At 35.3% G+C, this 25,444-nt stretch overlaps 3 protein-coding genes across 3 annotated transcripts; 2 read left to right on the forward strand and 1 right to left on the reverse strand.

The window, feature by feature from the left end:
• The first annotated feature begins 232 nt into the window (after positions 1 to 232).
• Positions 233 to 8,163, forward strand: Rpt6 (26S proteasome regulatory subunit Rpt6). The gene is made up of 8 exons (XM_019042519.2): positions 233 to 391; positions 1,185 to 1,332; positions 2,034 to 2,257; positions 3,548 to 3,740; positions 4,337 to 4,469; positions 4,907 to 5,060; positions 6,769 to 6,978; positions 7,818 to 8,163. Exons 1-8 carry the CDS (start codon positions 374 to 376, stop codon positions 7,956 to 7,958), a joined length of 1,221 nt encoding a protein of 406 aa, XP_018898064.1. The 5' UTR covers positions 233 to 373; the 3' UTR covers positions 7,959 to 8,163.
• A 598-nt stretch (positions 8,164 to 8,761) lies between these two features.
• Ubc7 (ubiquitin conjugating enzyme 7) lies at positions 8,762 to 13,457 on the reverse strand. The gene is made up of 5 exons (XM_019042477.2): positions 13,281 to 13,457; positions 12,429 to 12,510; positions 11,870 to 11,988; positions 10,463 to 10,603; positions 8,762 to 9,810 (listed from the first exon to the last, which is right to left on the reverse strand). Exons 1-5 carry the CDS (start codon positions 13,321 to 13,323, stop codon positions 9,692 to 9,694), a joined length of 504 nt encoding a protein of 167 aa, XP_018898022.1. The 5' UTR covers positions 13,324 to 13,457; the 3' UTR covers positions 8,762 to 9,691.
• A 2,008-nt stretch (positions 13,458 to 15,465) lies between these two features.
• On the forward strand, positions 15,466 to 25,302 carry LOC109031132 (uncharacterized). The gene is made up of 7 exons (XM_019042476.2): positions 15,466 to 15,643; positions 16,776 to 16,893; positions 17,883 to 18,089; positions 18,579 to 21,072; positions 21,409 to 21,562; positions 22,095 to 22,417; positions 23,493 to 25,302. Exons 2-7 carry the CDS (start codon positions 16,798 to 16,800, stop codon positions 23,756 to 23,758), a joined length of 3,540 nt encoding a protein of 1,179 aa, XP_018898021.2. The 5' UTR covers positions 15,466 to 15,643; positions 16,776 to 16,797; the 3' UTR covers positions 23,759 to 25,302.
• The last annotated feature ends 142 nt before the right edge of the window (positions 25,303 to 25,444 follow it).

The following is a 25,444-nucleotide window of genomic DNA, read 5'->3' on the forward strand; positions in this document are numbered from 1 at the left end:
TGGTATACCCTCACTTTAAACAATAAGTTCCTTTTCAATGCCTCCAGTCCCAATTTTTCCATCTTGTAGCACTTGAATTTGTTATGACTAATGACAGCTAATTAAACAGGTAATTGTAGAAGATAAGATAAGGTGAATCTCCTCACATGCTCCTCACTTACACTTCAAAGCAATGCAGATTGCCTACCCAGTAGGCGCCGATGCAACAGAAGTGCACAGTGAGTGAGTCTTTTGTTATCTCGGTCAGTCTCCTCACTCCACAGTCTCTCTGTCGTCATTCTAGCTGTTTTCTTGCAGACAGGCCATGACACAACAGTTTATAAATCTGGAATTTTATCAATAATTTTTTACTTTATCCACGAAATTAGCGAAAATGCCGGACGCCTTCGAGGTATGCTTACTGTAATTACTTTGCTCTCTCAATTTGATTTCTCTGCGGCCGAGTTAAAGTGATCTAATTCCGTTCTCCATAACCTCACTTTCTTATATTCAGTGTTTACTCTACACAAAAGGTTTCCTGATTTTTGTTTTTACCTTTATCATTTTCATTCTTTTTAGTTAAAGTTTCCGCACTTTCTGTGTGTCGGGTTGCTTTATCTTCCCCCCTGTCGATTTAGAACCAGGTTCGGCCAGCTGTCTAGAACTGTGGACTAATGCGCCTTCTTATCATACTCACTCTTCATCCTTCATATTTTCCTAAATCAGATAAGAACTGTGGAAAAGATCTCTTGGACATCGTCCAGATGCTCGAAAATTGTTCTAAATATTGCTCAACTAGCTTGGTATGCCAGATCTAACTCCGAAAGAATTAGCTTAATATATTGGTGTACCTACTTAATTTGACAAACCATGAAAAAAAGTTTGACTATCCAGACCGCGCTCTCGTTATTCTGTAAACAGAGTAGAAACTTGCAACCATGTGCTTGTTGAAACCACTATATCATTTCCCAACTTTTACTTAGCCCTGCAACTTTGTGTGTTCCATCGCTTTTTTCTGTTGGCCTTGATCAAACATTTCTTTGTTCCACTAATGAGCTTAGTCTATAATCATGTGTGAGAATTACCCTGATTAAATATTTATTTTCCCCCTCAATCAGACTCTTTAGCCTCTTTTCCTTCCCCTTAAGTTGCTGAAAGAGCTTTTTGTAATATGCATATCAATTGAGCCTTTTCTCATTTTTCAGATGGAGGTTGACGAACCTAAGAAAGTCAAAGGAGATGGATTGAAGTTCTATTTTGTCACCAAAATCGAAGAGCTGGAGCTGATAGTAGCTGAAAAGAGTCAAAATCTGCGTCGGTTACAGGCTCAGCGTAATGAGTTGAATGCCAAAGGTAAGTAGTAGAGTATTTATCTTCAAGTAAAATTTCCAACTATGAGTGAAGTTCTCATATCAGAATTTTTTCAAATTTGAATTTCATCAAAAAGAAAAACTTATTGGCCAAATCAAAACTTTTAACATTGCTGACTAAAATGTAACATTCTTTAGAAATTGGACGCAGACAAGTAGAAAGTTGTTTACTTTCTTCTTTCAAGTGTCTGCTCTGCTGTCATCCAATACTTATCTAGGATTGACTGAGAGCCCCTTTACTTAAAAACATTCAATCAATTTTTGTGCATAAGCTAGTGGTACGGCTTGTTATAAAATAGTGATATACTTCGATTAGGTTGCTCTTGCGCGTCCAGTCTGTATGAGCTGCAAGTAAAAGCATCCCTGGTCAATGAGTGTGTCTGATAGGTTGCTGGGCCTATGAAATGAACATACATCACAATAGCTCGTTTTCTCCAGCTTCAACTTCCATGGCTGTCGTGCAGAAAATTCTTATTTTCTCTGCTTCATTGCAGAACTGTTTCGATAGCTCTCTGATAATCTATAGGACACCCATATTGTCACATCCATTGCACCCATGAGATACAGAGTATATTGTGCATGTCATTAGCAAGTTAACAAGTGTCAACTTATCCGTAGCAAGTCCTACCTTTGAACCTAGTTGAAATAATAAAACTTCTAAATGAACTTTCATTCTAATTTCAGTTCGTCTTCTCCGGGAAGAGTTACAGTTACTACAAGAACAAGGCTCCTATGTAGGAGAAGTCGTGAAACCTATGGACAAGAAGAAAGTTCTTGTCAAAGTACATCCTGAGGGAAAATTCGTCGTCGATATTGATAAGAATATTGATATCAACGATGTCACACCCAACTCTCGAGTTGCTCTGAGGAATGAGAGCTACACGCTTCACAAAATTCTTCCTAACAAGGTGAGTTTCATTGAAGTCACTAATATTTTTCTTCTTTTAATCAGGGTGTCGGAAAGGCCGGAAATAGCACTGATTTTTTAAGGGCGGTTCGGAAGCACTGAAAAAGTGCGGAAATTCCGTTAGAAGGTCCGGAATTTTTCATTTTTGTTGCAATTTGAGAGAGAAATTCAAATTTTTGAAATTTGTCGAATTTCTTCAAAGGGAGGTACTGAAAAAGTACTAAATTTCTCGGAAATGTACTGAAAAAGTACTGTAAACGTACTGATTTTTGGCCTGGCCTGTTTTAGTAGACACCCTGTTAATGATTCAAACACCAACCTTAGAATTACAGGATCCAATGATCTGTGGATCAGTGGTGGCCAGTGTAGGTTGTAAAATTTGGTGCTGACCCGAAGGTGCAAAGTGAGAACATTGAGAACATTGCAAATGATCATTAAGCATTTTTTTTTATAATTATACCTCTGGAATGTAATTTCTCTTTTCAAAAGAAGAAGCTGTATTTAGTGGACAGATTTTACACTTTAGTCAGTACCTAATTTACTCTGACTACCAAATCAATTATTGTTGTTTAATCTTTTAAGCCAGATGTTTTTACCAACCTCCTTATTTTTGAGAAAACTCTTATGTAAGGGTATTGCAAAAATCAATTTAGCTTGAATATGAATCATGGTGGTGGTATTGGCCGAAAAAAATCTGCACCCCTGAATTCAAAGCTGGGTCTCTTTGCCTGCTATCTTTTCTCTTTTTTAAGCTCTTAGGTTTGATTGAAGTCTTCTTTCTTTCATTAGCAAGCTTTAATTCACCCTTCTGTGTTTAGAGACAAGTTTTGGCACGATTTAAAATTATCTACATTTTTTCATCTATGCCAATACCAGTCGTCATAAGTTGAATATATCTGCAAAGGTATCTTCCAGTGGAAGTAAAAGGGAATTGCCAAGAGAACAGATGAAGTTCAGGACTTGAGCAGTCCATAGTTCTTTATTGTAGCTCTGCGAAAGCCCAAGGCTGACTGGGTATTGACCCTCGGTATCTCTGATCAGCGATTCTCAGAAATATGATTTTCCATTTTTTTATTTTCAAATATGTATTTCAACAGTATGCAAATATTTATGCATCCAAATTTAAACTCATGGATTGTTAACCTATGTATTTTTAGGTTCTGCATCATGAAATTTCTTACTCTTTTTTAGAGGCTTGTAATTAGATAAAGAATTAATTTGCTCTTCCGGCTTATCGTTCCTCTTACTCCTCTTATGAATTGCTCCGTTCTATGTCTGTATCTATTTTCAGGTTGATCCTCTTGTTTCTCTCATGATGGTAGAAAAAGTTCCTGACTCGACGTATGAAATGGTTGGTGGTTTGGAACGACAAATTAGGGAAATTAAAGAAGTCATTGAACTGCCTGTGAAACACCCTGAATTGTTTGATGCCCTTGGTATCGCTCAGCCGAAAGGTGTTCTCCTCTATGGACCTCCTGGAACAGGTCAGATTTGAACTTTTATTTTAGATTTCTCCCATGTACAGTCCAGCTAGCTTAGATTGTTATTTTCTTAAAGAGGAATAAGGCTCCCAAGAATGGTCCATGAATTGCTGGAAATATTGTGTGCATTCATGATTTCATCGCCCGTATAACCTGCATTCTTTTTCATTTCAATTGCAATCATAGCAGAATCAAATTCTACCATCCTGGAGGGTTTTTAGTAGCCTCAAAACATTCTTCTTTTGTGGCTGTTCATAAAATCCATAACACTTTGAGAGAGGGGGGTCGAGCATACTGTTATGCCATTTTGTTTTTACATGTTAAAGGATAGGGACCTATGTCAGGCTAAGAAAATTCGAAATTTAGTGTTACGAATTGAAAGAACAGCCTCTACCGTGTCTTTGAGGTTTTCCTCTTTTTTTCTTGAAATCCATTAAATGTAGATGCATGCACCAAGGAGTGGACTTTTATGTATATTTTGCTTTTAAAAACATGAAGGATATGATAACACAAACAGAGATAGGTGTCAATTGTTGATTTTAAGAGTCAATGCAAAGAAATCATTATCAATTTTTTTCTTGGTTTCCAAATTTTTACAGGTAAAACCCTTCTAGCAAGGGCTGTCGCTCATCATACAGAGTGTACTTTTATCCGAGTGTCAGGTTCTGAATTAGTACAAAAGTTCATCGGAGAAGGATCCAGAATGGTTAGAGAGCTCTTCGTCATGGCCAGGTGAGCTAATGGATAAATTATGTTAAATTTGTTTGATAAAATTTATTCTCTTGTCACTTAATGAACCTGCAAGCTAACATTTGAATCCTGGTAGGTATGTTGTTTATTTGACAAAATGTTCAGACATTGCCTCGGTGATCTGAAATCATCTGATGAGCAAAAACATTCCAATAATGGATTTATCAGAAGAATTGGATGTATGCTTTACACCTAATAATTGCATGGTAGATAGGTGTGAACTGTGAAACACTAGTCTGTGACAGAAAATTTTGCAGTTGTCTAAAGATTGTTTTTATGCAACTTCTTAGGATTTAGCATGAAGTGTTTTCTAAGTATAATCTGCCTGAGAAATAAAATTGAAATTGAAAGTCGAATATATGAAAATATGTCTAAGTTTACATTGTATCAATATATGAATATTTTTTTGACAATTTCAGAGAGCATGCACCAAGTATTATCTTCATGGACGAAATCGATTCTATTGGGTCATCCAGGATAGAATCAGGAAGTGGTGGTGACTCAGAAGTGCAGCGTACTATGTTGGAATTGTTGAATCAGCTTGATGGTTTTGAAGCTACTAAAAATATTAAGGTATTAACAGCTTTTTTATATCTATCGTAATTAAAGCCTAAGAGAGCATAATCTTTATAATTAACAACAATCGGATCATTTAGACAATACATTATGGCTACAGAGACTGAGCAACAGAATACATTTGGTATGTAGCAACAGAGCTACGCATGTTTGCAGTTTCACCATTGATTTTTCCACAAATTAACAGCTTCATTGCAAACAATTCTGTTGAATGGATGAATTTTTTCCCAGCTAAGTATTCACCTTTTTGTCAAGGAGTCTCCACGGTATGTATATGAGTTTAAAGGTCTTGAGTGTCTACAACTCAAATTTACAACTGTCCACTTGCTACCTGTCCTCCTTGCTAACAATCTGTGTTCTGTTAAAGCCCGGCTCTGAAGTTCAAGAGCTTTCTTAATGATAAAAGCTTTCCAAAAAGTTGTTGATTTAAACACAGATGATCTACAAGATGATTTTCACAACCTGATTTTTTTAAAAAATAATTTAATGGCCTGTCAATTCAAAGTTGAACTTCTTTGCATCACTGTATTCAAAATTTTCTGTGCAACTTACCCCTTGGAATTTAAAACTCAGATCAAAGCCAATGCTTAAGAATCTCATGTCAGAAACAGATTTTTTCCCCCTTGACTTACGCACTGAAGAACTACAGTTGAGCTCTCTATTTCAAAATGAAGATGGCATGGCAACTTTTTTAATGTTAAATATCATTTTACCGGTACATATTCTTTGACCTAAATTGCAGATGCTGGTTTATTAATATCTGCACTGATGTAAGTCCAACAGGATGACAGGAAAAAAACAACTAAAAAGTGATCCAAACTGTAAGAAACAGGATGGTAGAATAGTGCTGGGTCCACCGTATTCTGCCGAGAATAGAAGGCAAAAAATTCCAAAACTTCGGTTTAAAAATTAGAACTCTAATGAGTATCAGCACAAGATTAAGGAGGGTAAACATTCAGCTCAGACAGATGCATTGGAATGTTAAGTTGGGGTCAAACCTAGAAACCTTTATAGACTTAGGTGTAGTGATCTTTACGATGTATCAATTGACCTGCCATTTAAACCTATAGAAAAGAATCGATAAACAGGATGTTGCCAATGGACTCCTAAATAATTTATTCTTTCCCATAGCTTTAAATGGGAAATATCGATAATCAATGGTTCAGGCCTCGCCACTGTTTTAAACCTCATTAGTAGAGACCTAACTCTTTAGTGAGTCCAGCTTAGTATCTTGCGAAATCCAAAACAGTATCAGAACTTCGCCATGAACATGATGCGAGGCACAACACTTGAATGTAATCCTCGCGCTATATGCTGTCGCTGCTGAAAAACTCTTCAGACGAAATCAGGAAAACCCGGAAAAAACTTTTTGATTATGCAGTTGGAGGTAGGAATGCTTTAAGACACAACCGTCCGCTGATGAGGTCTAAGAAGACCCAAGTTGATATTGATCTCCCGGTGTGACCCCAGTTTAATATGCCAAGCATCTGCCTGAACTAAACACTCTATCTCTTCAATCTTTCACCGATATTCATCAGAGTTCAAATCTTGAATCTAATGTAAATTTTTAGAATTTTTAGCCTTGTTTTCCCTGCAGAATAGTGTGGATCCAGCAATAATCTACTGTCCTGTTCCAACAGGATGTAAACCCTATTTTATATGTTTGATTGCATTTAATAGAGTGTTGTTTTTCAATAATTTTCAGGTCATCATGGCAACAAACCGTATTGATATCCTAGATCCAGCTCTACTACGCCCTGGGCGTATCGACCGCAAGATCGAATTCCCGCCACCAAATGAGGAAGCCCGTTTGGATATTCTACGTATTCACTCACGGAAGATGAACCTTACTCGTGGTATACAATTAAGAAAAATTGCTGTGTTGATGCCTGGAGCCTCTGGTGCTGAAGTTAAGGTATGTGTAATTTCTTGCACCGTCTATTCCATTCACTGATTAATAATAATTACCACAACAGATCTTTCAGCATCTTTTAAGTATCAGAGCGTTTTCATTGTCACCACTTAGCGCCGTTACATGGATGATGTCTTTGAGGAAAGATAATAATCAGAGGTATACTTAGAGTTGATAAAAGAAAAAAACCATTATTATTTAGAAGTATGAATACTGAGCTGCCATGATGCTTATACTTGATACTTTGAACATATATTGCCAATATAGTTCAAAAATTATGTGAAAGAACAGAGCTTATTTTATTTTGAGTCTAAGAGAGGTGTCAAGAAGAAATCTCTCTCTTGGGAGCGATGAAGAAAAGTCCATTTCTCTAATTTTTTTTTATGAACTCTCAAATTTGGTGTCTCATCACTTAGTATTCATGTTGCAATCTGTTACGGTCTAGTCTTTTACTTGAGGTTTTAGATTACGATAAGCCTAACTTCTCAAAAACAACGACCGTTTAGTATAGTGGTTTTGTCCCCAAATGGTTTTTGTCAGAGAGAGGAGTGGCTAATGCAAGTTGTCCTGCAAAATCGTCAGTTTGCAGGTAGGCCGTATTGTTCCTTAGCCATTGATATGATCATAACTTAATTGCTTTAATAACCTGAAGCAACCTGATGGGTAAGGCAATACTACAGATTCAACCTATTTTCAGACTGAATTTTTAGAATTATGGTTCCACGACGAAAATGATCCTTTGGAATTTGGTAATGAACGTTTTTGTCCTGTTTTATTAAGATTTGTAGCACTAGATTTTTTTGAGCCTCTCTTTTTAATGCTTATTTGTCTTTGCTTACCAGGGTGTTTGTACGGAAGCTGGAATGTACGCCCTAAGAGAAAGACGTATTCATGTTACGCAAGAAGATTTTGAAATGGCAGTTGCAAAGGTCATGCAGAAAGACTCTGAGAAGAACATGTCTATCAAGAAACTGTGGAAGTAAATTGCGGAGCCTGTTCACTACACTGCCTCTCAAAACTGTACTCAGGCAGGAAAGATATCGAATGAATTACTGCATAGTGAACTAATAATTGTTTTTTGTCTTTTTCCAATTACTAAATTTAGGATAATAAGCTATGTTAAAATGTAACTTGTGTTTTTTCTAATTTTATTTTTTAATGTAAATAAATTTCTATGGATTAAAGAAATTGGCATTACTTTTATTTTATAATCTCATTTTTTTCTGCTCTTTTGGTGGGTATAATAATTTGGCTGGAGTCATGTTCATACAAGCCAATAGCCTGATTTGATGGCTACATCATTGTTGCCATTTTTGATTTGTAATAGTTGGGATTTACTGCAAAATTGATTTGTAGTGGTTACAGCCAAAACAAGCAAACATAACCTGATATCCAAATTTTGTGGGAGTTAATCTTGTTATTTCATTGAAATTTTCGCCATTTACAAGTCATATACCAAATAATGACTCGTTAAACAAGAGATATTTTGATTGCAAGAAACCCCTGGATGCATTTCACCACCATGATGGGTTTATAAAAAAGTTATGTGTCTGCCTACATTTGAGAAATCGAAACTGCAATATAAAACTGTGACATAGCGGCTAGATCAGTCTATGAGACCATGACAGGTTCATCCTTGAGTAACAGCATGTGATTTCATTGATTTTGTTTAGATAGTTGCATTGTTTCTCAGATCGTAGGATGTAACATACTGGGGGGGGGGGGGGGGGGGGTTGCTGCTGCTGTTTGAACTTGCATGGTTCAACTAGGAAATCAATTAAAACAATTTCTGTGGAACTTTTTTTTTATTAATCAGAATAATATACACATACATAATTACAAAACACAGCACTGATAAATTAACCTAAGTTAAGAGCAAAGAAAATTCTCTGACTTACTGATGCAAGTGAACTCTGTAAGTTGCAGGATTCGTTTTGACAGCGAGTCGAACTCTATTACCCACCCCGCTCAAAAAAAAAAAAAAAAAAACTGATTCTATAGTTTACGTGGGGATAATTTCAGATTGATTGGACGTTGTCTCAAAATAATCTATGGATGAACTCGAGACAGGTGCAGAAAATTGAATGTGTATATTAAAAGCTTATTTTGTATTAGGTGATGGGTGTAGTGATTTTCTGTTGAACACTGTTAATTTTGAAGCAATTCTACCTAAGGGCCTGCAAAGGGAAAAATTTACCACCCATACATAGGGAACAGCAACTTCAATATTTTTACTACCAAAATGTGAAAAATGATCTGGAGTGCATTACTGAATTCAAAGATTCAAGAAAATAATTGGATTTATCACTTTTTATTTAAACTTAAATTATTTTTGGACCAAACATTTACCAAGAGCCTTTAACATCCTATGCATTGGACTTTTTCTTCATTCACAAAAAGTTAGTAAGGTCAGTAAACCAACGTAATGTCCAACATTTTTTAGCTTTCATGTAATGGTGAAAATGGGATAGCTTCCACATGCATGTTAGGTTTATGTCCTTAAAAACAGCTGAGATAGATGAGATCTGGAGAAATATATCGTTGAAGTTGTTGAACAGAAGCTTTTTACAAGAAACTTCAGCACTAACTGAGAGGACAATGTGGAGGTATATATTGAAAGCTCATTTTTATTGTTCCAGAGAAGTTTTTTGGAAATAAAAAATGGATACCTACCATCAAGTAGACTGTTCTGATACTTAGATAAAATGAAAAGAATTTACGTAGGAATGCCTAGAGTTTTCCTAACTATTCGTTGGGCTATTTTATTAAATTCTTCTCTATTTTCACGCCACATTTTTGCTGCATCTACATTTGCACCACTCTCATCATTCGGTTCTGTAACAAATATGAGAAATAAATTATGGAGATAAAATTGTGTTGATAATTTAATTTTAAGGAAAGCAAAATTTTTTGTATTGGTATCTTCTACCTATTAGTAATCTTAAAAAGATTGATGTTGTTAGAACTTTGGAGGTCCTTCGAAGGTTTCAAAAAGTTATGTCCTCTTGTAAACTTCCTTCAATCTTTTTAAAGTTCTTTTCCCTTTGAACCTATATAAGCACTTAACCTCTGCTTTTTGTGCTAGAAATTAGAAGATTTTCAGTGGTAAAGTGAAATGCCTAGTATTTTGAGAGTCTTAGATTTTTCATAAAAGTATTCTGCATACTATGGAAATTTAACTTTAAATCTTAGTGGGTCTGTCAGATTTCAGTTCTGAACAAAAATGCAGGGGTCTAATAGACATTTAATTTTAAAAGCCCACATTAGAGCGAAACCTCCACAAATTTTAGGTCAAGTTGAATTCTTGTACAGTTTACCTATAAAACCGTATCACAAACAAGTTTTTGATCACAGCATATTATGCTTAGATTTAACTAAATTCTAGGGTGGGATCCTCGTAGCAATACATTTGTGGGTATTTTGCAAGATAAATAATTGATAGCAAATCGATTTCTCAAGATTGAATGAGGAAAAAAGGAGCACTAACCTGCTAACATACTAACAACGGACAATAATATTTTTTCGACACTCTGCACCGGACTCCACCTTTCAGCACTCGATTCGTAACCCATCGGGTCATCTCCAGCAGCATGCAGAATTGATATGCAAACTTTTCCATCTGTGTAAACTAGAAACAAATCACAGATTCCAGGTCTTAGAAAGAGCAAATTAACTGAAATGAAAATTTTAAACATTTATCTCTCCTCTTCAAGCTACCTACTGCATGCTCTTGTGCCACCTACATCAGTGTGCATTTACATGCTGGCGAATTTATAAACTGTGGTAATAAGCAGTGACTCTTTCACGATTCAACATTAAATCGGTGCAGTGAGTCTGATTGCTATTCACGGCTAATATATCGACGGTGTAAGTCAGCAATCACATATCTCGGTTTGTGACATCACAGACTTCCTGTCATACTTTATTTTTTAAACGGAAAACTACTCAACGGCAATTCTCTAAAACTGCTGTAATTTTTCTTTGTGCTAGAAAAATTCTACAAAAACTTCAAGGAATGATGTCAATTTGTGCTCCTTTAAAAAAATAACATAGAGGCGGAGATTTTCAGACACTGCAAACGAGATATGTGATTGCCGACTTACACCGTCGATATATGACTATGTCAATACATAGCTAGAATTAGGAATAATTTTAATTATCTATTTCTAAAAATCGAAAATCAAATTAAAAAAAAAACTAAGTTGTTAAAATTTTAAATGTGTAGAAAAATGTGCATGAGAGACAGATCATTGCTTACTATGATTTATAGGAGATCAATATATTTCCTGTGCACACTTCATCCAACATTTACAGGCTCAACAACTTCTTTTTTGGTGAAAAAGATCAATGCGTCTCTCATGAGCACACTCTTTGCCATTTTGAGTCGTAACAACTTCATTTTTGCTGAGAAACTACAACAGAGCGTTCAGGATACAATGATATTCCAATTTCCAGAAAATGGTCAAAATGAATCCCACTTTAAGCCATCAATCAATTAATTGTGCGTTAAAGCTTTTGCCAATTATCGACGGTGTAAGTCGGCAATCACATAACTCTGTTTGCGACGTCGCAGACTTCCTGTCATACTTTATTTTTTAAACGGAAAACTACTCAACAGCAATTCTTTAAAACTGGCGTGATTTTACTTTTCTGTGTGAAGAAAATTCTGCATAAACTTCAAGGAATAATGTCAATTTGTTCACCTTTAAAAAATTAATATAGAGGTGGAGATTTTCAGACACTGCAAACAAGTTATGTGATTGCCGACTTACACCGTCGTTATGTTTTGATTGTGCAAAAATACTATAAAATAATTTGATTTTACTTAAAGCAAATTAGCTGTGAGAGGAGAATGCTTGAACTGATAGCAGAAATAATGTTGGTGTCAACTTACTATTTGGATGAAACATTTCACATGTAAATTGCATTTTTGGAGGGCTCAGAGGATAGTCAGATGGGAACACTAATTTTGCTGGAAAAACTCCACCTTCAAAACAGGTACCATCTGGGCCCCTAAAATAAAAACGTAAATGTTGTTCTTGTGGATCATAATAATGAGTACAGTCATTAAATTTTGTGAAAATGAGTATTCTGTGAAAAAGGAAAATGGGGGGAAAAATTGAATAAAAGAAAGTTTTCTTTCTATTACGGACTTATGAGGTTTATAGGTACTCAAGAATGTAGGGTTAAATTTTGGCTGCCCAAGTTACTAAAAGAGCTGGTGAAATTTCTGAATTTTTTAGGTAAAAAAAGTAAGTGGACGGACAAACAATTTTTCAATGAATAAAAACTAGATTGCAAGAAGAAAAACAATTAATCTGAAAAAATGTTTTTTGAAGCGTTTTTTTGGTAGCTTTTAGTACCTATGTGGTCCGTTTTCTGACTGAAAAAAAACTGCGATTCTTACTTAAAGTCCTACTTTCAGTTAAATTTCTACAAGTAGATTGACTCACGTGATAAGAGCTTCCCACTCAAAAAAGTTTTCTTCGTTAATGGGACCAGCAATGATACCTTCTGGTGGATTTAACGTCAGCTCTGCAAAATAAAGGGAAAACTAATTAAAGCTGTTTAATCATTAAAGTAACCTCACAAGTATACTCAATGAGAAAATGACATTGCATTTTCCCAAAGCACTTGAATGCATTCTCCAAATTTTTAGATTACTCACCAATTGCTCCAAGTTCAATGGGTCTGATTGTGCAAATTCGTAAGTATTAATTCTGCCTGTGTTTATATTACGATTCTTACAAGATCTTAACAATGAGTTTTGAAATCCAAATGTAGCTCTTGTGTAAATCACATTCACTGCCAATGTACAGCCCTGATAGTTTTATTTTCCCGCGGGTTAGTTGGGTTTTCCTAATAGTAGTAGATCAGTTGTCAGTCTTTACTTTGGTGTGCAATGATTCGAGTCGCTAATCAGATTGAAAAGCGGTTGTACGTTTCTTTGACAAAAGTCTCCTAAAATCTAACAATGAGAGCAATGACACAAATACTGTTCAAAAATTAAAAGAAAAGTCATCTTGTTGAATTCAGAAGCTTTAAAAGAAGACTTCAATTATTTTTACTACTCCAAAAATTTCGAGTATCAAATACTACTCCTCGCACCTAATTGCTCGAGTTCCCCTGTTGTGACTTGGAATCAGAGAATGCAATAATTCTGGGATAGTTTGAATGGGTACAGGTAAGAATGGAAAAATGACGAATAAGTTAATATAATACAAATTGTAGTCTGAGAATGAGATTTCTCGGAGACTTTGAGACCCCGCTGAAATCTGAATTTACAGCCAGGGCACAAAACTCACGCTTGTATTCGGCCATTAATCTTCTTAAAGCTGAACCTGACATCTTTAGTGGTGAGATAAAATAATTCTAAAAGAGCAGATTATTAAAAATTTAAAAATTTGATAAAACCAGGAAATTCCAATGGAAATTCACGGATTGTGATGATGAAATCATCATAACTGTAATCAGTTATCATGGATAGATCAGCTGATTAAATAATAAACAAACCTGTTGCTAGCGCTACCTAGCCGAGGAAAAGGGGGGCAGATAAATTGTATACAAGATAAATCGTATACTCCCGTCGAAATCAGATAAATCATATACAGATGGATGGTGAGAGGATAATTCATATAATTTGCCAGTTTGTCAAACTGTTGGGCGATCGCGAAATTCACTCTGATTTCTGATCATTCATAATTTCATAGCCCTTCTTTCTCACAAATAATGTAAGGAATTTTTTTTACCTAATACCACCAATAATTCTCATTTGGATTATTAATTATTTCTGCACTAATATTTCCAAAGACATATATTTCACATCTAGATAAGGTGGATTGCCAATTATCGATACTATCCACAGACTGTCCAGCTTTTTGGGGTAACGTAAACAGTCTGTTGGCTTAAATTTTAAGCGTCTTTGAGAAGAACTTAGTTCATTCTGACATTGTTGAGTCCATATAAAATTTAAAAAATTCTAGTGAAGAACTGTGTGCAGCCCGTTTAGGAGTCCCCAATATTTTGTGTCAATCTGTGTGGCAGTGACCGTTCGTCTGTCCTGATTAGGACGGAGGCCAATTTTTAATAATTTTAAATAAGTTAAAGATACAGTCCTACAATTTCAGTAGTGTCTTGTCAGTGGGTCAGCTCTTTTAGAATTTGTGTCTCCAGATATCCGTCGAAGTTCATCCATGTGGAGCTCCTGCACCGAAGTGTCTTGCGTCCCTGTCCTTGACTTCATTCGTATCTGTTTTTTCCGAGTCACTTGAACAGCTTACTCATTTTTTCATTTAAAATCTTCCAAAAGGTCTGATGTTTGATCTCAACAGTTTACTTATCATAATTTAGTCAGGCCAATTTGTTCATCCTGCATGAATCATCTTGTTACGTCTCATTCCTTTCAATACGTGTGTAGTCCTGGCAGCTTGATTTGGCTCGACGCTAGTTTGTTCACACTTTAAATTGAAGACCCCACTAACTCCAGTTGAGAAATCAAGAGATAACGGGAGTATAAGGAGTCTCCGACAAGGAAGCTTAGCCACTGAAAGTTTCTTGATAACCCAGCATTTGGATAAATGATAACAGCAAGTCAAACCGCAGGTTTGCTTGGTTTCAAGAAACCTTATTGGCAGCCTCTAAAACAAGCCACTAATTAGTGGCAATTGCTCCAAATCCTTGGTAACTAACATCATCACTCTATCTTTGAGCAGAGGTAAGTGAAATTGTCGTAACATCTTATGTCGTTAATAACTCTAGTAACTTATGTCGCAGCTGACAATGGAAGTAGAGGAAAATAGCCTCATATTTGAGGTTTTACATTTTCTGCTATCGCTGTCCAAATTACCAGAGACCTGAGTTGTTGGTGAGACCCACAGCTCAGCAAAACTTCGGTCTCTGCCTCCTAAAATTTTTCCTTTTCATCATTGGGCCTTATTTGTACACTTTAGTACCTATCCTGAAAAGCCGCTTTCTGCTGACTTCAACTGGTCAAGGGCATGGAGAAAGGCAACAAAATACGTGATAGAAAGATAACTTCAGCGGCCTCGTCATATCGTTGGGTTTATTCTAATTATCTTTTGTGAACATTAAAAAAAGTCGCTTGGTACCGAACGTCAAAATAATCAACAACTCTCGGGCCATCCTAGTCACCTTATTGGCTACTAATCCCTAATTAATGATCACCATCTCTTCTTCCTTGAGGGTCCGAGGGTGAGATGTGTTTCAGATATTCTCAAGAATATCGACATTTCAAATAATAAATGTCAAATTCTGCTATCTATATTGCCCTTTTGCCTCTTCCGAAATGAGGTTAGTTTAAATTGTTGGTAGATTGCTAACAAATCATAACAAGAGTACAGTTTGATGTTCGGTACCCACCAACCAACAATTTGATGCTAGTATGCAATTTACCCATCGGACACCCAGTATATAAATTACCGTGTATGCGATTTATACTAACTCGAGGAAAAGTGAAACAGCATAACAACAAACATTTCCCGCGATCCGTCAAATCAAAATTCAAATCAAAACAACGGCCTAGCATGGCTGTAATTTTTGCTGCTTTCTAAGTTTCGAGGAAATCATTTATTAGTTTACTTTTCAACTTTCATTGTCACGTCTCATATCAATCTGGGTTCAGTGGTGGCTTTCATCATCAAAATTTCTGGTAAGATAGTCTTCTATCCTCATGGTCATAGACTGAATGCTCAGTGTCGGTTACTTTTCACAGAGGATTCCCATGAAAATTTTGAGCCTGAAAGTTTTATGAAGAGAATTTTATTGTAGTATTTATAATGCACCAAATTCTTGAAAATTTTGCAGCAGCATCCATCACAAATCACATGAAACCGTGTTGGAATTAGTTGAGCGCTCAACCAGTTCTGAGTGCGGCAGAAGATCTGCTGTCTATATTGATATATCAACATAAATGTAAGAATCAAGATGGCAAAACCTTTGCCTCACTCGTCAGACTGGTCAACTGCTTTGGAAGGATTTGAAAGTAATCCTCTCAGAGCATCAGAAATAACTATAACCCTGTCTTCGCTTCTGTAGATCGCTGCTCATGCCGTTTTACGAGGCACCATTACTCTTTGACAAATAACTTATGGACACTGAAACTTTTAAACTATGTACATTGCAACGTTGCTGACTTTCTGCCGAATTTCATTTTTTAAATGGAAAAGAACTCAACATCAATGCTTAAAAACTTCTAAGAATTTCTCTATGTGAGAAAAATTCTGAAAAAACTTCAAGAAATTATTTTGATTTTGTCTACAATTCTTAACTTTTCCTCTTCTCCAGTATTCATAAAGCCCATTAGTTCATCCTGGATTCAGAGCAATTCCCTTCAACTTTTAAATATCTTACTTCAATCTCTTTAACTAACACTAAATTTTAATTACTAAACTTGCAGCTGATAGCTACATAGATTATAGCCAGCCAATCGCGCATAGGATTGTTGTCTCACCGCCTGTGACGTCAGCAAGTCTATATAAGCGTGCGCTGCCCCAAAATCTAGGTTCTTCTTCATCTCAAAATTTTGTATGTTTATTTCTTTTCCTCGTACTTAGACAAAGAACAACTGGTGCCGAACAGTTTTTCTCCAACTTTAATTCGAACTCCCATGTTCAACTCTTATTTATAACAGATTTGCTCCCTAAAAAAAAAAAAAAAAAAAAAAAAAAAAGATAGGGAGGAAGATTTTTAAACACAGCAAATGGGATACGTGGTTCGGGTGTTTCATTGTAAATATCTGCATGTATTGGTTTCCTACTTTAATTTTCTTTGGTTTTTTCCAGGGTCAAAAGAACATAACATATAATGCCACCCATATCAGGGAAAATGAATGCTCTTCAGCAAGATTGGTTGGTGAAGGTTTCCAAAGACGATTTTGAATCCATCGCCAAAGATATACAGGTCCGTAACCTAAGTCAATTTCATTAATATACTTTGAAAAACAAAAACCTTTCATAATCATTTCATATGCTAAAAAACAGTATGCAAGCGTCTATGTAAAAACGAAGATATTTTTCTGTGGTGACTCCAAGGGAGCCCTGGATTTCAATGACAGAGTTTCAGAAACTCTGCTCTCACTTACATATTTTTTTGAAATTGAAACAAATTTTTATTTTTGCTTATATATTTTAGAGAATAAGTAATTCAAGAATCAAAAATAGTCAATACTTTTTTATTGTAATCAAATGGAACAGAGAGTTTGTAACAACACTAATGAACAAACAGAACTTAGAGAACGTAATCCCTCCTATTGCTGGAATTTAATTACATGCTGCTCATGATGTTTTTATCCTAAATTTATTTCCAAGATAAGAGCTGTTACTATTGTTTTCTCAACTAGTGCAAAACGTATTTATTCAAAGAGCCTCTTTTCTTTATATTTTCTTGCTTACCTGTCAAATGAATAATTGCACGGCAAAATTTTCAACAAATCATTGCTTACATTTTTTGAGAAGGCACCATTTTAATCTAGACCTTATTCCAGCATCAAGCCTTGTCCTGTTTCTACTAGTGCCTTTTTTCCTGCAAATCCTGATCTTATTCTGACAAGTGCCTCCACATCAATTGAGTCAGTGTGATTCAATATCATTTCTGAACTGGGACCACCATTGATATTCTTTTCATAAGCTATATCATAGAGAAAGTCTCTGAAATTTTGAAGTCTCTCTACCTCATGACTTTCAACTTAAAAGTTAAGAAAAATTATGAAACCCTAATCCTCAAAAAAGTGAGTTCATGTGAGTCCTGTCCACACATGTTTTTCCTCCACCAAAATCCACAATATCTGCACCTGTTTCATTGCTTTTTTCCAAACCTATGGAAAAAACGTACAGTGCTAAATTTTCTGATGTGATGCAATTTTTTTGACCTAAAAACTTAATTGTTTCCAGAATTTTGTGAAAAAGAAGGAAAATCAAGCATTTGCTTGCAAGTGCCTTCTTACTTGTAGCAAACTAGCCTTCAATGAGAAGTGCTCGTCCCCAGATGCTTTGTTCACTGTGACAAAAGCTTGTTGTGACGCTATAGTTCTTGATACAACGGATCAACAGAAGTTAATAAATGCTCTTTATCACATCACCAAATATCTTTTAGTGGAGGTAAGTTTGCAATGTGCAAGGAATGCTGAAAATTTTTCCCCCTTATTTTTGTGAGATCCTGAAGAGAGGCTTTCAAATTTCTTGAACCTGACATATAATACAATGACTGAAAATTGCAGAGGATTCCTGAAAATTTAAAAGCATGTCTTAACTTTTAAGAAAAAGACTTCCGTGAGACTTGTGTTTAACTATTTTCAGTTCAGTGCAGAAAATTTTTCCCTCAAATTTGCTACATTTTTTTCTCTTAAAGTATACTAAAGCAACCAATAGTAATATTGGATTATTGATGAGGTTTGTAGCCTTTTTATGCACTCATGGCAATACCTCTTTCTTGAGGGTAGATTAGACCTTGTATCATGCACTCCTTCTGTGATTTATGTAATCGACAGGAAGTGAAATATGTTAGCAAATGTAGAATGCAGTAAAAAAAATATTAACATTTATGTTCATTCATTGTAAACCCTCATACTTTTTTATTTTCTTTTCCAGAACTTATTGGAGGAAGCTATGTTAATCAGTGGAAATGTTATCAAAGTATGGAAAACAAAAGCAAATGGCTGGTCTAGTAGTGAAGAAAATACAGTGATGGCTTTTCTTCATAGTTTTTCTAAGCATTTGATGAACATAAATATCACGCAAGATCTTGACACACTGGTCAGCCTCAAAAATAAGGCTTCAGCTCTGAATCTGTGGTCGCACGTATTAACTCTTTGCCTCAGTCTGAACAGAAAACCTCTCGCAGATATGCTGGTTATTTTGGTCAATTTAGCCATAAAATTCCACAACTTAGAGAAGGAAAAAACATCTGCTTTTCTCCTTGCTTGTCTACAAAGTCTTTTGACTTTATCTGAAAATATCTCTGCTGAAAAGATAAAATTAGACGAACTTGTCCTGAGTCGCATTTTACAGGTTTATCGGCGAATCGTTATTAATTATATGTCAATTGAAAATGGGTCCAAGCTTAGAGAATCGGTACTGAGTGTGCTAGATAAGCTAAAAAAAGTATTCGTTTGTGGTGCAGAGCAAGTGAGCTACATTCAGTTTTGTGAAAAAATCGTACAGTTTGTGAACCGATCCATGCTTGATCTAAGTTTAGATGCAAAGTTGCTGAAAGACTGTCAAACCATGATGAATAAGTGGAGCAATGAATCTAAATTATCCTATGATTCGTCTTATTTCATGAATGGAATCTTGTTGAAATTGGGATCATCATGGACTAAGAGGGAACCTAAACTTCCAGGAGCCCTCTTCTCGCCACTGATTAAGCTCGTCTTGAAAAGTCACATGTTTCTGGATGGCAATCGCATGGAGATATGCTCTGAAAAGTGTGCTATGAACTGCGATGAATCAACAATCCTGCAAAGTAAATGCCTTCCTCTCAACTGGTTGATGATTTTTTACAATCAGAATCCAGACAAAAATGAAACGTCTATAAAATTCTGGACAAGTATCTACAAAGATCTTGAAACTCTACTTGCAGAAACTCAAGATTTTATTCTTAAGCTATCTGAAGCGAATTGTCCTAGATTGTCAAAGCTTTTCCAGTATGCTTTACCGTACTTTTTAAATGGTATCAGCGGGTTTGCCCGATCAGCCCAGTACCAAAGTGCATATACCTTAACTGTTTCAATGTTGCAAAATTTTGTTAAGCTACCATCAATATTTTTGGAGGAAAACTTCACTGGAAAATTATTTGTCAAAGCACTGAGCCTTATAAATTGTTGCTGTTATAATTTAGGACAGTATGCAACTCCTTTAAGCATAATATCTGCATGGGCTCTCATTTTACCAAGTCAGAGAAAAACACTGTTTAGACTATGGACTAATTTTAAATTGGATGTTTTTCGGTCCAAGGAAAAGAAACTTGAAGCGTCTGTTTGGCATGTTTTGACTTTCAATGCAAGTAGTATCAAAAAGCTTTGGAATGCACCCGACTTATCTCCTGAATGTGCAGGTTCATTATTAATAGAGGAAATGAAAGCTTACTGTAAACATAATTTACCGTATTGTGAACCTTTCTTTGCTGTTTTTGAAGCATGTCGGAAACTCAAATTATCACCTCATCAGGAAGCCATCATTCTTTGCCTTTTGGTCCGTGCTCTTGCTCATGATGTATCCTCCATAAAGAAACTAGCACCCATCTTGGACAAAGTGAAAGAAATAGAGACTCAGTTATGTGGGCTCAAGAAGAAATCAGAAACTAAAGAAAAATTGAAAATCAACATTCTTCTCGGCTGTTTAATTGTAGCCAGGTCCTGTTGCTTAATTCTGAAGATTCGCAGTCAAAATGAAGGAGAACTCAACAGTCAATGCATGGTGGTAGAGCAACCAAAAAGTGATGAACCAGGCACAGAAGTGAATCCAAACGATTCCTGCGCCGTAACCCCATCATTGTCTTTTATGAAAATAGATAGCCACCAGCAGCTTTTCGATTTGCTTGATGAAGGCGTGAAGTACCTCAGCACTGCAGCAAGCACTAAAGTTTTAGAAAGTATTTCATTCGACAGTTGTTTATATTTTGACAGCTTAGTTGATGCTGCTCATATCTATAAGATTTATGGTTATGAAATTTCGGAATACACCACCTGGGAGCTAGGATTCAAAGTTTGCAGCATCTTAAAGCAAAACGAGGGCACAATCATAAGTATGGCAAATATTCTTGGCTTAAGGTCAACTGTTAGTGCTAAGTGGTTGGCTCACACGGAAACGCTGGTGCAAGCCCTTGATGAGAACGAAACTGCCCTGAAATATCAATACTTCCTAGCCTGCATCAGGAATAATTTCTTGAAGCAAGAGTATGATACAGTCAATGATTTGTTCCAACGTGTTGACACTAAAGAGCTCAAGAAAGCTCACAAACTACTCTACGCTGAATATTATATCCTTCTTAGCAAGTGTTTTTTCAACCCAGATATTTCACCTATCAACTGCGCCGTAGAAGCTTACATATGTCTGGCAGCTCATGTGAAAAAGAAAGATTGGAGTAAGTATTGGTGAATGTATTATGATTACTTTTCCTGAGTATTTGTTGAAAATACTCTATACTCTACTATTACTCTATACTCTACTATTACTCTATACTCTACTATTACTCTATACTCTACTATTACTCTATACTCTACTATTACTCTATACTCTACTATTGTTCACATTTCAGTTTGCCTCAACAAGCGAGGCATTCACTCAGTCTGTGGAACGTTGCTTTGGATGAAAATGTATCCCTCAAGTAACTTGACCAATTCCCAAACATCTAACGAACTAAGCGACCATAGTTTTTCTCCTCTGTAAAATTGTTTCACCGCTCTTCTTTCTATTTCAGGTAATTTCACAGAAAGCTGTAAGTTGAACTCTTTGCTGTTTGAGGCCACTCTAAATATCGGTGACAACTTTTTGGATCTCATGCTCCCCCGGGAGACGCGCTCTTGTTTGAAAGCACAACTGAGACTTGCTCAAAAACTCGCTTTACCACTAAGGTAAGGAATTAATAACAATTTTCCCTTTCAGATCTTTTAATGTGTGAAAAAATGTAAAGTTAAATTAGCATGTGCAATTGCTTTATCTATAATATTTGCAGTTCTAAGAAAGCAGCAAATTAAGCCTGTTTTTAAATTGCATGATAAATTCAAAAATTAACAGTCCTAGTGAATGTTTAGAAAAGTAAGTACTCTGTAACCCCGAGAATCAATTGTTTTATTTTTTTATTTTTATTTGCAACTTTTTGTACATAGACACAGGCAGTTATCGTACACGTCACATTAACATAAATTTGATACCTAAATCTTATGTTAACAATAAAGGTTGATAAATTGGTATTCTTCTAGCCTACAGTTTTCGTTTTCGATGCCTCTGATTTGAATGCTGTAGTTCTTCCTCTTGTATATTCTGTTAGTTTTAGAGGAATTCTAAGAAATTCAATTTGAAAATGTTTCAAACTTTCGGATCAATGCTACAATTCAAAAACATTTCATAGCTATCGTAATAAGTGGATTACTTTATTGGTCACAGGTTAGCCCAGGTTCTAGTCCAGCTAACATGGGTGGATATAATGTGCTGCAACAAAAACGATGCAAGATTGAAGATTCAAACTTTGGAAGAAATCCTGCTGCTGCCCATGCGTGTTTCCAACTTAGTTCCTGTAAAGACGGGATCTCGGCGCACCAAGTTAATCAAAGTAGAGCAGCCTGATTTTCTGAAACATGAAAATTGCCAGTGCTTTGTGTGTGCCTCGTCACTGTGCCAGCATGTCATCTTAGAAACTATACGTCTGCAAGCTGCCTTTACCAACTTAAATCCTGAGTTTCGGAACTACTGCATGGATTTCTTGAAATGTAAGTACACATTTTTGGAAGGAAGCAGAACGAATCAGTTGCTTTTGTCACATAATTGTACTTCGATTATCTACCCTTATAGATTAGCAAAATATGATGAGATCTGTCCTGGTGTGTAGTTTCTACTGCTGGTATTAACTTTGGTATCTACCTTTGAAAAATTCAACGGGTAATGTCATTCACACTTTAGCGTGGACCTTGGTTTCTTCTACTCTGGTCTTCTGGTTTATAAGTCGAATAACATTTGCATTTGTTACTCAATGCACATCCTTGATAAGATTAAAATGGAAGTAATTGCTGTTAATTTTACTAATAAAAATTGTGAATGGCACCATCCAGTGAGTTTTTTACTTTTTATTGCTCCAATGTTGGTCTCCAGTAATGATCAAGGGTTGGAAGAGATTTTCTATGTATCGATTTAACAAAAAAAATATATTAGTTTATTCTGAAGTTAGTTTTTTACAGGGTGAAGAATACCCAGTTACTTCACATCCCTATTTTTATAAATACTAAATTTTAAATTTCAATTAAGTCATAATATCAGATAACGAAGGATGGGAATTTTCTTTTAACTCTTCATTTTCAACTACAACTAGTTTAACATCAATGAAAAAGTTATTTGAGCTTGTTATTTCTAAGTCAAAATTTCTTACAAGAGCAAATTAGGCTGATTTCAGATGAAATGATCAAAAATTCAATTGAGTTCCAAATTTTTGTGTGTCAAATTATTAGATGAAATTTTTTGTCATGTCCAGCTAGTACACATGAACTTTTAATATTTAACTGGTCTGAACTAGGTGACCACCGTTTTTCAAAGTTTAAGTGTCAATTTCTTTAACTCGTTTGGACCATATTTTGCAATAATTAACCATCATTCATGGAAGCATCTACCTACATTAGGAAGCTAGTTGAACATATGTCGTCATCGAAATGAGTCAGAAATAGTTCCAAAACGTAGTCCATTTGGAAATTGCCGTACTCAAAGTGAGTATTCTCTCCCTGTTATGTACTAAGCAGTTATCTACTATTGAAATGCCTTTTTCTTTGCCTACCCTAATCAAGTATTATTTTTCAGGTGCTCAAAACATGTTATCCAAAATCTGTCGGAATAGGAAAGAAGAATGGATGCAACTTAGTGAAATCAAGCTTTTCATTCAGTATATCGATTACCTGACTCTCGTCAAGAGCTTTAAAGAGGCGACCAAGATAAGTGAGAAAATATCTGTGTTTGTCTCCTCGTTCCCTGATGCTCACCCTTGCAATAAAATTCTGAAGCAGGACATGTTTGAGCAAATAGTCAGTCTGAACAGAGCTGAAACGGAGCAGTTGAAAACTGTCTAGTGATTCCATGTGTATCGGTCTATTTAAAATAAGCCACTCATTATCGTGTAACAACTGTAAGTTGAAATTCGTTTGTATTGTCAATTTTTAAACACCATGCAAGCGTCCATGTCATACGGTTTTTTAAACTAAGCCTACAAGAAAAAGGTGCTTTCTTAAATTCAAACTATTCGGTGTGAAAATCTCGTTTCAACCACTCTTATTATTAGATAGACTCTCTTGAAAATGCTTAAAATTCAGTGATTGCAAGAGCATGAGGCACAAAAATTGAGTTAGGAGCTGTTTTGAGTAAATTTTTATCAGAACACTCGGCGTCTGAAAATAGTTAAAACCTTTAATCTTAATCTCTGGCTTTGGCTGGTTTGCTGATCTGAATGTACCTGAATTTTAGTCTCTAAGAATTATACAGATGAAAAGAACAACAATGATTCAAAACATACTTTAGGACGGACCTTACTTATATACATAAGATACTATTACAATACTGAAATAAAATATTTTTGTAATAATATTTTTCAAAAAACATTTTCAACGGTTTTAAGGAGAGATTTCTCTGCAGTGATGGTGATTTTTAAACTAGTTTATTGCTTTTAAAATACCTATTTTTACAAATCGATGTATTCAAAGCATCATAGTTTTTGAAGTACAGTACCTAAGCTTTTTTTATACAGTACTTTACAGTTGGTTTTTGATGACCATATTTGTGATTTTAGACAGATATATTTTTAGAGTTAAAAATTGAAGAAGGTGTAACTGCAGGAGCGTTTATATTGTTTGCGGAGTTTTAAAATCTCCGCTCCAGTTTATTTTATCCGAGTACTAACCAACACTATTGCCCGAAATTTTTACAGAATATCTTTAATACATAGAAGAAAAACAGAGGGAAGTTTTCAAGAAATGACACTAAGTATATTTTAATAAAAAAATAAAGTAAGATAGAAAGCCTGCAATGTGACAAATTGAGATACTGATTCCTTCAGTTTCACCATCGAAATGTGGCAAAATTTTTAAATTCTTCTTTTTATTATTAATTTTTTCTCTATTGAGTTTTAATTATTTGATCTGCATTATTCTCAGTGTTTGAAGAAGCATGAATCCTGCAAAAATCTTTCGACATAAACTACCTATTGCTTGCTATTGTAATAGATATTGAGAATTGCTTGTACTCTGTGAATACCTTAAATTAAGTATTTCAAAGTTTCTGCTTGAAATGAAATGAAGCACTCACTAATTGATTAGGTATAATAATCGTTATTCATGAAAATTGTGCTCTTAGTTTTTATAGATATGATCTTATTATACTTATGGAATCTTTGATCCAATGTAGCCCGGTCGTGCTCAGCTCAACTTTCCTCAGGTCTCAATGAATACCATTTAGCTTTTAAGTTTTTTACATCTGTTTTTGTTTGGAAAGCATGATGATCTCAAAAATTTGTTCTTTGTTTGGAAAGCTGTATTCGAAAAAAGCTTTTTCCAAACCGTAATTTTGTACTTTTTAAAATTACCAAGGTTTTTGCTATTAAATAGAAAAAAAATTGTCAAAATCACAAGAGTTTTTATTTGGTCCCGACTGTGTGAATTACAATGAGATTTTCTGAATTATAAAATTTAAATGTGATCCATAAAAACTGAAGACATCAATTTCAGGAGAAATCCTGTAACAATTTGTTGTCTTTTTTGTGGACA

The sequence above is a fragment of the Bemisia tabaci genome, chromosome 3, assembly GCF_918797505.1.
Source record: "Bemisia tabaci chromosome 3, PGI_BMITA_v3".
NCBI lineage: Eukaryota > Metazoa > Arthropoda > Insecta > Hemiptera > Aleyrodidae > Bemisia > Bemisia tabaci.